The sequence below is a fragment of the Pecten maximus genome, chromosome 2, assembly GCF_902652985.1.
Source record: "Pecten maximus chromosome 2, xPecMax1.1, whole genome shotgun sequence".
Taxonomy (NCBI): Eukaryota; Metazoa; Mollusca; class Bivalvia; order Pectinida; family Pectinidae; genus Pecten; species Pecten maximus.
Window position 1 is genome coordinate 27,469,529 of NC_047016.1, and position 11,434 is coordinate 27,480,962.

The 11,434-nt window shown below is 36.7% G+C and overlaps 1 protein-coding gene across 1 annotated transcript; it reads right to left on the reverse strand.

Annotated features, from left to right (window-relative positions):
• Positions 1–1,853: 1,853 nt before the first annotated feature.
• LOC117321677 lies at positions 1,854–10,032 on the reverse strand. The gene is made up of 7 exons (XM_033876184.1): positions 9,682–10,032; positions 9,424–9,489; positions 7,433–7,564; positions 6,704–6,844; positions 5,492–5,639; positions 4,550–4,719; positions 1,854–4,222 (listed from the first exon to the last, which is right to left on the reverse strand). Exons 1-7 carry the CDS (start codon positions 10,001–10,003, stop codon positions 3,594–3,596), a joined length of 1,608 nt encoding a protein of 535 aa, XP_033732075.1. The 5' UTR covers positions 10,004–10,032; the 3' UTR covers positions 1,854–3,593.
• Positions 10,033–11,434: the final 1,402 nt, after the last annotated feature.

Genomic DNA, 11,434 nt, shown 5'->3' on the forward strand with positions numbered 1-11,434 from the left:
GTGGTAATGTCAATCAACGATACATTATATGCTACAGTCAACGAATGACAACTCTCCGATTAATAAAATAAACTCAAATTTTCATCAGAAGAACATATGTGAATGAAACGTTCTACGTGAATTATATACAGTGTTATACACGTGGATCAGAACGGTATGTATACCTCCCCTCCAAACACCTGGGATGATGACTTGTAACACACCTGTACAACACACTCATCAACTCAGGTGAGAAATGCATTATCGTCATGATTAATTCTCTGATAACTTCATAGGGAAGCAGCATCACAAATATTTAACACTTCAAGTGCAAAATACGTGTAAATCTGTGTCATAATGAAGCGAAAAGAGCGCGCCATAGTGTTTGATATGTCCTGATGGCCGGGGCAGGGAATAGACAACACCACCCTACGCCGGAGATTGGAGTAGCTTGTTTGGCCCAAACTAATCCTTTGATGTAGTTATCTATCTATAAACCAATCATTTGGAATGTCCGTTTAATCTCTGATATTGTTAGGTAGTTGGTTAAACAAGGGATTTATTGATCACTATTAGTGTCCTCAAGAGAAAGAAGTTGTCACGTTTGGGAAGAAATAGCGTCATAAATCGCCGCAAAGTTTGCACGCGGTGGCAACAGATGTCATTTGAGGTCACATAAACAAATCGGAAATGGCCATCGCGCAGGTGTGAAGGATGTGTGTTAGTGTGTTGACGAACTGAGCTAGCACACCACCAATTGGCATTTATCTCAAGGGGTTATAGGACGTCATTTAGAAATGCACCTTCCACGTTTGTATAGAGTGAAATTGCGTGTTCATGATATTTTTAACTACCTTGTGAAAGCGCCCTCTCACCCAATTCGTTGACTTTGTTACACAACAGATGTTGTAAATACCGAATTGTAATGCTGTATTAATTTCCATGAAAGAAATTTGAGGGATAGTGATTATATAGTAATGGATTATATTGATAATGAGTTAAAATTAAACAGTATTGTTATTTATTTAACAATTGGTTAATAATGTGACTATCTACTAGTTTACTGATATTGACGTATAAAGGTCTGTATGTAATCAGCTTATGTACTTTGATTAAATCTGAGGTGGAGTAATGTATTGCCAATTAATATGTTTTACATTCTATTTCTCCATTACATCCTTACTGTAATATATTAACATTTGTCTGGCATTGTACCTATACAGTCTGTTTGAGAGCTCTGGCATTGATGTACGTTTAAATGCCATCCATCACGCGCTACACTTATCAGCGTATTAATACAACACAAGCCGGAACTACAATATCCAGGATAATTAAGTTTAACGACTAATTATTTTGTCTACATTATTTGTTATAAAAAATATGCCATTTGCGCTTTACGATGATAATAAAATGATTAAAATAATTCAGTTTTTTTTTTTTTTTATTTTCCATGTGATATTTTGTTTGTCAAAAAGCACGCGACCATGTTCCGGCTGTTCCAACGACTGACAAAACATCTGCTGACTGTCGGTAAGGCGGGAATTATGAATTTAAAAGATGAATTATAGCATTTAAAATTTTTTTAAAAAAAAGTAAAAGGAATGTAAATATAAGCATTGAGCCGTTTTTGTATGGTATTTATGATCTATTTGAATGCCAGAGCTTTGCAAGCAAGCAAATCGCAAATTATGATTTGTTTGCTTGCAAAGCTCTGGCATTCAAATAGATCATAAATACCATACAAAAACAGTTCAATGCTTAAATAAACGACAGCATGTTACTGTATCAAGACGTCGGGCAACCATTAAAACAGAATTGCACGCCTTATTTTGAATGTTGGATATTAATGTTAACTTTGAAAACAAAGCTATGACATTTTAAAAGATCTACTCCAGGAAATTCTAAATTTCTCCTATGGTTAAAATTCTCCTGGAATCAAATGTATAATCACGTAAATAAATCAGAGTCAACCCTCGGTATCCCAAACACTGATAGTTCGAAGGACCTGTTTAACTCGAAGTAAACATTCGGTTCCGATGGTAAAACTTCTATGTAAAATATACCCACTAATACTCAGAATATCTCGAAGTTTCTTAATGGCCCAATTGGCTTCGAGATCACCAGGTTCGAGTGTATTCCATGTGTGAATGTGTACTTCTATAGTTACACTAACAGACCAAAACACTTGGGCCGTGCAGGGAGTGAAAAGAAGGTAGTGTTTTGAATGGTCAATAAAAAGTCTTACCAAAACTATACCAAACATCTAATACAAATAAACAAATATGCCTCCATAATTCCAAATTTTCGGCTTCTTAGCTTTGACGAGGAAACAGACTCTTTTCACTTTTCAAGTCATCATTTTGGCTGTTCCAATATCTACTTCAAATCTATGCAAACATGACGTCATCAAAACACTTTTACCATAATGCCGTTATCAGTTTACCGTACCTACACATAGGCTTCACGTTGCAGCCATATGTATTTTTTTGTACCCAACATTTGTATCCATTGTTCCTGAAGCAGAAGCCGATACTCCTTCACATTGTCCGCTGATATATTACGGGCAACACTTTTTACATCGTTCTCCTTATGGTCACAAAAGTGACGGTTGATGGGTTTATCAGCAAGCGATCGAACGTCACGTAGGTGTTCAGTAAATATCTCGTTCATGGACCTCTCCACGAGATATTGTTACATCACATTTCTTTCAAAAAATCCTGGTTGAACCTTTTCTTATTGGACAGGCTTAAACGGGTGTCATACACCATATATTGTTTTTTTTTTCTATTTCACAGCATATGTTGCAGACATTTTCCACTTGAATTTCCCGCTTTGTTTTGCGATTCACAAGTGTGTCACACAAACCCCTATCCCGTCGATATGCTAGCAACGGCGGTTGTACATCAGAGAGCATTCTGGAATACGTCAGAACTAATGGCATTCTTTTGCTGGATCTTATCTTCCGTAGTGTCGGAAGCTCCTCTCCTTCCATTTAATTCACCTTCTGTAGCTGTTTATCTACCCTTTAACCACAGTATCCTTGTTTCCGTTATCGCGTGTTTAGTGCATCCCTCTGATGTACTGTATGTAATCCTCCTACTGCATATCCTCTTGATCGTCATTCCTAATCCATATGCTAGTGACTTCTTAGTAAGCGACGACATAATCGAGACACACAATTGGAATTACAGAGACATATTTCTTAATTAAGAATGAAGTGTCGTCATGAAGTTTGTTATTAAACAGTATATTAATTTAATAAATTTATAACGGGTTAAACTCGCCAATGTGAACGTCATACCGTTAGTCTGAGATTACTATTGAGCTTGAACTAGAAGTGTCAGATGTTGGTCATAAGAAGACCATGATCGCATAATTTCAATTCATTAAAACTGATAACTTATACTTATAAGTCGACCAGGTTTATTACAATTAAAACAAAGAACTCAAGAAACACGTTGTAAATTGACGAATAAAACGTCAACATAATTTCAAACATCTTTTGTGCGGTATGTGTATCGAATTGGTTTTTCCAATTATAAAGATATTTTATGATGACGTTGCCTATCCAAGTCTAATTTCAGATGCATTGTCTGACAATGTCAAGGTCAGGGTTAAGAGAACGTACTAGATGACACCGACTGGTCAGGCGGTAGGTTGGGAAGGGGTGGGTGGGTTTCCGACAAGTGTGCCAGTATGTTTCGAACTGAAGCTCTTTTGGTAAAGACTGGCTGACTGGAGTGTTGATTCGGATTCTGATGGGAAGGTCGATTTGGACTGTGGGACGGGCTACTTGGGATGAGTGAATGGCGATGGTATTGTGAGGAGTCCGAGTGGTGGTGAGGAGACGCATCACTACTAGAAAAAGATTTTCCCTGGTGATGAATATTGGTGTCCTCAATGCGATCATGCCAACCCTCTGTATCTGTTCCTTCATAAGACACTTGCTTTGGTAAACTGCGTGGAGTTGTAGAAGATTTTCGAGATGGTGACGGCCCCCTCGGACGTGTTCGAGGAGGTAAAGTTGACCTAATGGAGTCCGCCGAGTCTGCGTCATTAGTGAAATCTGAACCTCTTAGCCAAGATGGTCTTTTGGTGAAACTCTGCATTTGGGCAGGAAGAGATCTAAATGACCTATAGGAATGTTTGACCTTAGGAAAAGCCCCCTCCGACTGAACTAGTCTCCGTTGGTAATCAGGTATCGGAGAATTCGGTCGTTGTAAGTAACGGGTGGTATTTTTGACTGCAAAAAGAACAAACATACTCTTCAGTTAATGGAAGAGTTATTACATATATATCTCAAATCCAATCAAATCGTTTTAGATTGCTATAATCTCTGCATTAATTAATAATATGATTTACAACAAATGTAAACAGAAAGTGACATGTCAATAACTACCCTAGCGAAATTCGTGTGAATACATGAATCAACTATAGCAAACACCTCATGTAAAAAGGATGGAAAACCAAATATAAATTCCTTCGTATTCTGTTAGCGATATAATTTGTCTTGTGTTTGACTGACCTACAGTAGTATATAAACATTTGGACGGTTGTTGTAATTACTTACATTCAGCAAGAAGCTCGTCATATTCAGTACTCTGATCTTTTATGTCACAGCAACCGCAACACCAAAATTCTCTACAATAGGAGTTGCTGATTTCACAAATACCCGGCGGAAGTTCTGATATGGATCCACCATTTTCAATAATTTTCCTGCATGTTTGAGTATATTCCAACCTGAAAATAAGTAATTAATAATCAATTGAAAGTGAAAATTGAAATATCTCATAAAACATGGAAATTGCACAAGAATCAGATGACGTTTTTAAATACAATATCTACATTGACACGACATAGGTTTTATTTTGTTAGAGAAATAAAATAACTGTTTCAATTCCTACTGACCAAGATAACACTTGTCACCTTTGTCAACTTTTCGCCTGGCAGACGGATACTCGTAATATGGAACAGTAACAGCCGTATCCGACGCAAGCGTTGATACACGGAGATCCCGCATGGTATCGTCAGGGAGGTTTGGAGTTTTATTGTTTCATATCCAGACACAGCATCACACATCAGACTTATATCATATCCAGTAAGTGAAAGTTTCCATAACGATTATATTGTATTGATTTAAGTGCCCTGCAGCTATATATAGGAGTTGTGTTTGGACAGAAATACGAACACCTGCAAAATTATCGGTATCTTATAATGACATATGATCTCTAAAAACATACAAGCATCACATTTCACTGTCACGTCGTCTTGTAGCGTTTACAGTTGTTATTAAAAAAATATCCACACATCAAACACAAACGTGAGAAAATGAAGTTGTGTGACGTATTTAGTAAATATATCATATGACAAATCCATTATTACGCTAATCCCAACCTGGTGAAAATAAAGGGGCGGACTCTTTAGATTTGGTAAGTCTTTATCTCACCGTAACTTATTATACTTAGGCTAAAGGTCGCCAATTCTTATATGTGTCCGGTATATATTAGCTTACCTCTTGTTCCACACCCGACAACAGTGGATACACAGACTCAATATTATGACGCCAAGCAATGTCCCGACTACTCCCAAAGTGATGTAAATCGTTTGGAGGACGTCTCCTGAAATTACGATCCCATCAGACCTGCCAACACTGTGTGACTCTGGAACATGAAGAATCCTACCTCTATATCGAATAAACATATCGATAATTAATCTTATAGAATACGCCTGGGCAAGTTGTTAACTAGAGAGAAGTACTGGGTAGGAGAGCGTCATACAAGGCCTTGGGTAGAGCGTCAAAACAGTAAGTTTGAGTTGCTGATGGCTCTGTGAAGGGCTTAATGGTAGAGCAGTCATTTCTTGTTTGTTGGCGAATTGTTTATTGATAGAGAGTCCGAACAAAATCAGAAGTGGATACTAAACAGTTGCTAGCTAGAGCAAATGGTTGATTGGTACAGCATAAAAACAGACAGTCTGGGGTTGAAAGACAGTCGTTTAGTGGTAGGAAAGAGAATGCTGATTCGGTGAGCGTCAGACAAAGAAGTCTGGTCACGATGTGAGCTACATCAGACTATAAATTCTGCGATCTGCTGGTCTAGCCGCTGGTTAGACGCACGTTCTCAGTCTCTTCTGAGAGAGTGGTCCGGCCATTGGCTACATACAAGAATTTCTTCAGATGCAAAGCAGCAGACTATAAATTCGGTCGTAAGCAAGTAGCTCATATATATTCAGAGCAGTCGTTATCAAAAGTGATCCACTTAATTGTAGATCGTCAGATTAAAACGCCCTGGATTATGTTCCTACTTTTTTATGTTCCCAACATTTCATTGTCGGGGCATATGAAATTGTTACTATTGACCCTGATTCCGTCAAAATTTCGTTTTCGCTCATTAATTCTTTAACAGTAACAAATATAGAACTGTAATTTGATGTGTAGTTGTATATCGGTAGTAATTATGCGGGTCAATCCATTGGGACGTTTAAAAATCAGAGGAAAAAAGTATACCAAAAGTGCCGAATCTCTTGTTTAACAATATATTGTTCCAGCCATTCTTTTGTGTCACTCTATAGTAAATAAAAAAAAAACCAAAAAAAAACCATAAGTACAACCTTAACAAAATCAACAATATCAAAATGTTCCAAACTTCTTTCTCGTTACCAGCGGAAGCATTGGTGTCGCTCTGACAAATCTAGTTACAATAAGGTTTTAATCGAACAAACGTACCTGTCACGAGAGTGTGTGTTTTCTGGCTGACCTCACAGAACTTGCCTCCGTAGCCGTCCTTACACAGACAGAGGAAGCCCTTAGATGTGGCTACACATTCTCCCCTCTCCTTACACGGTAGAGACTCGCACTCTTCTATTTCTGTCAAAAAAAGATGATAATCTGACTATAAAGACTAAAACTACTAGTGTACATCTACAGCAGGTTATATAACACTGAATTCTACTAGCAGTATTTAAGGTTGTCCTAACGGCCATCTTGGCATTCGAATAGACCTAATGTCTAACACATCGTATCTAACACCCAGAATACTGAAAGGCTGCTAGAGATTTTAGGTGTTTGTTTGTTTACAAAGTGTAAGGTTGCCCTAACGGCCATCTTGGCATTCGAATTTAACACTCATTGTACTGTTTGGCTGCTAGAGATTTTACCTGTTTGTTTGTTTGTTTGTTTGTTTACAAAGTGTAATGATTGCGCAATCATTGTTAGCTCATGTTCCTAAGCATTTTCATCGAGATTTGTTGAAACAATACAGTTAGAACTCCTGAATCATTCTACTTCTTTAGATCTAAGATGTCGGCCATGGCTGTCATAATACAAAATTGAGCTATGATTAACATTGCTGTGAATATGTCTAAATAATCAAGATTGTGGTAATATACAAAAACGACTTATTAACATCGAATTATTGACAGATCGAACTCAAAATATAAAGACGATAGTGTTACCCTCTCTCACACCGCGACCCTTGGTAACCGAGTTTACAGTCACACCGGAAGCTAGTAGGTTGTCCATCTCTGTTCCATATACAGGTCCCACCGTGGACACACGGACCGGCAACACATGGGTTCCCAACCGCATCTATACACAATATGTACATTTATCGTCTAAGTCATCATCATATTGCTTAATCTGCCTGCAAAGCTCTATTATATCGTGATGTTGTCCTGTACAAAATGTTGAAAATATATATAAAAAAAAATTGACTCGAATGTGAATTAAAGTTGTGTGGCGGTTTTTTTCTGACGTTTTTTTTTTTTTTTATCATTATGCAGGAGTGAATGTGCATTAACCCCACTATATTGTTAATAGTAATATAGCTTTTTGATAATTGCCACTAATGAGATTAATACAGTGCAATTGTTGATGTGACGGTTAACATGCGCACACATAAACTACCAGCTGAATACGCGCAGGACCCAGTGTAAATTTTGATTACGCGCTGGTAAAAGGGTACGAAAGAAATTCTGACTGGCCATGTAGCTTAAAGGCTGCAACAGTCGATTCGGTATTCATGTACTTTGTTTTAAAAGCCACGTAACTTATTGCTAAAAAAGGTTGTTCACAGGGCAATGCAATGTTTACCAAATGTGTAGAATATAAATCAGTTTTGATTGTACATGTATATTTCGCTCATAATACCGGTTTACCTTTAAAAGGTCAAATGAATTATTTTTGTCGTATTTGTCATTTCCGTGTTTAAACACGATAAAGAATAGGAAATTGATTTTGTTCATAAAGTCCTCATAGAATCAAGCGATTTTAGTTATTATTTTAATTGAGTATGACTGTTTTGACTCTCTTTTCTTAATTACGCCTGTCGAAACGCAGACTTCCTTTGTATAACGCATCAGTGTTGATCCGATGTAAAAAGACAAATATATATGTTATGGGACGGAATTTAAAATTAGCTATTTAACATTAAACTTCAATATCAGCGTGGTATAAATGTCAGATCAATTAGTGTAGCTAAAGTGACCGTCTCGCTATTTTCTCTGTGCCATTCAACGTGCTGTCATTGGGAGGACAAGTTTGGACATGTGGGAAGGGCAGTAACTCTTACAGGCTATACCATATTATTGAGTACATGTATTCTAATATTGTATTGCGCGAGGTGTGCTTTCAAACACGAGATCATTAATAAAATAAATAAATAACTAATTTTGTTTTATCTAATAATACCAAATGCCTTGTAGCGTTTAGGCACTGTCACTAAGTGATGTCTTAGATTTTCGCACTTATACATTTACATGTACAGTAAGGTATCGTTTGCATTCGTTCGCTTATCGAGAAATATTCTGCACGACTGATTTCAACTATCAAGTGAAATGTTTATAAATGTTGGTAAAGTCCACCACTAAATTAAAACAAACATTTTTTTTTTTTAAATCTCCTTAATTTCTGATCTTTGTAACACAAGTAGAAATGAAACTTTGACTTTTTACTCTCATAGCAACCATTGGTTACACGGAAATCACACTGAACACAAAAACTACACGCATTTGCCCCATTTCATCCCATTTGAAATTCACCTGAGAATCTTACCCGTAAGGGTCGAGATCCCCTTGTCTAACTCCCAAATGATGAATTACGTTTTTCTCTTAACCTCTTTGCCCTCTTACATATCAAATCTTGACGTTACACCAATGCAAAATCATGCTTACGAAACTTTTATTAAATTGTCGATGTGACATCATTTTATTGTTATCGTGACGTCATTGTATTTTTGCCCTGACGTCATTCAAAAGGAAAGGGAAATTCCACACCTCCATTCTCAACCTTGGGGTGAAATTAAGACATTTCACGTCGGTAAAAGTGTGTATACGCCTGTCCATGTTAAGAGAAATAGCTACTCGTTCCTTGCAAATGTGAGAAATCCACGAGAATGATCATTACAGACCGTCAAAGTTTAAACAAAAAAACATTGGCTAAGTTTTTACCCCCACGCAATTCTCGATTTCTCTCCGCCTCCGATGTTAAGGACTCTGATATTTTTCTTTCTTTTTCTGAAATTGAAAACAAAAATTATGTGAAGAAGAAACACGTATGAATGTATGTGAGTTCGATTACAACAATACCCCGTTCACGTATTTTTCACATTGTCGTAAACGCAATAGGACCTATTGCAATCGCATTGTCGAAATGTACTGAGACATGCATTCGATCTATAACAATACGTAACATCTACTTTCAGTTACCTTTGTCATTTTCTATTTTTTTCTTTTTGCCTCCTCTGTGTTTTTTTCGTCGTCGGTTTTGACGAATGTGTTTCTTTCTAAGCTTTTCAGAAACACGTTCAACGTCTTCGTCATCAAACAAGTCTTCAGATTTAGATCGCTTTCTTCTTTCCAGATAGTTGGTTGATTTCAAGTAGTCATCGTAATACGTTTTTGCATCATAATCGCCAACGTTTATGAGATTGTTCGCCTTCGTACGTTCAACGTTATTTACCTGTTGGAACTGTGCAACAAACAACAAAATTATAATCGAAAAGCATTTCAGGGTAGCATCTATAGACATGATCGGCCATATTGTTTGTGTCGTCAACGTGATGTGACGTCATTTTCTCTCTGACGTAGATTTACTTCCGGGTTACCGTAAAGGTCGCGGAGGGCAATTCTAACTTTAGACTGTTGAGCTAGTTGTCTATCATATTACATACCTAGTTGTCTATCATATTACATACCTATTCTAAGTCACTAGCTTCAACGATGTACGGTTTATAGAGAACTGTGCTATTCTTTATTCTAATTTTGATATAATAAAAATTGTATGTTTTTATTTTTTTCCAAACAGTCTAGATTTCGATGAAATATTAGCATGGAAAGAAGTTATAACTTTCAACAACAAAACAAATGGTAGCGCAAAGATCACCTAAGACAATTTTCACGACAATCGGTTCATTATGTGTGATGGGTCCCTATTAAGAGTGCATCCGAAGAGAGACAACCTCTTCATGAGACCTCGCACACACAATATACGTCCATTATTATTGCAAGTCTTCTACTGAGGCAGACAACGATTATCACTTTGTGTTAATCTATAATATGTAGACAAGGGGTTAAGACTTCATCGAAAAATATGTAAACGTATGTCAATTGTACTAATGGACCGCAAGACCATAACTCCATAAAATGAATTGAATATCTAAGTCCGTTTTTTTTTTTACATATAATTTCAAAATTATTAGATATCTAGATGTCTGTTGAATAACAAAATTATTAGAAAAAATAAACAAAAACAAAAAACAAAAACAAAAACAAAAAACAACTGACCACGACTATGATTTACTAAGTAAAATTCACATAATGACATTTATATTTAATCTAACCTTTTTAAATAGATCTTGTAAACCGATCACAAATGTCATCGGGATTGTCTCTTAGCCAAAGTATAAGGTTCTGACGTTAAGAGACTAAATACGTTGTCAAGGTCAAGTTAATTTCTAATAAAGCCACGTGCCCAGATACAGTTTGTACTACCGGTATATGTTTACATGTAATAAACATTGTTTACCACAATATTGTCATTGGTGTTCCAGACCTGAAACTAAAAAAATAATACCCGTGAAAAATAGGGTACATACCCGTGAAATACGGTAAAATAGGGCGAAGAAAACATAACAGATCACTGTTTGTTTGTAAAGGTAAGACACGACTATTAAACAAGAGGTCCATGGGCCTTAACGGTCACATGAGTCGTAAACATATTACTACCTTTTACGGTCACTTTCATGTTTTCTCTTCATTTCCGTTCTTTGACCTTGCTCTTTGTTGGAAAAGGTGAACTATTTGCATAACTATTGCAGCACGCAACTCATGTTGTAGATGTGCTAATTATCAAGTGTATATGTCACAGTAATGGAAAAAAACCCATTGGAAATCATTTTGGGAATAATTTTGAATTTTGGCGGGAAAACATTCTTCAAAGTGCCATATCTGCGTCATTTTT

Excerpts from the sequence above, each read along its gene's own strand:
- LOC117321677 (XM_033876184.1), bottom strand. The coding sequence starts at position 10,003 with ATGTCTATAGATGCTACCCTGAAATGCTTTTCGATTATAATTTTGTTG. Across the intron at positions 9,490-9,681 it reads AAAAATAGAAAATGACAAAG|AAAAAGAAAGAAAAATATCA; the intron begins GTAACTGAAAGT and ends TTTCAATTTCAG. Across the intron at positions 6,845-7,432 it reads AGGGTCGCGGTGTGAGAGAG|AAATAGAAGAGTGCGAGTCT; the intron begins GGTAACACTATC and ends TTTTTTTGACAG.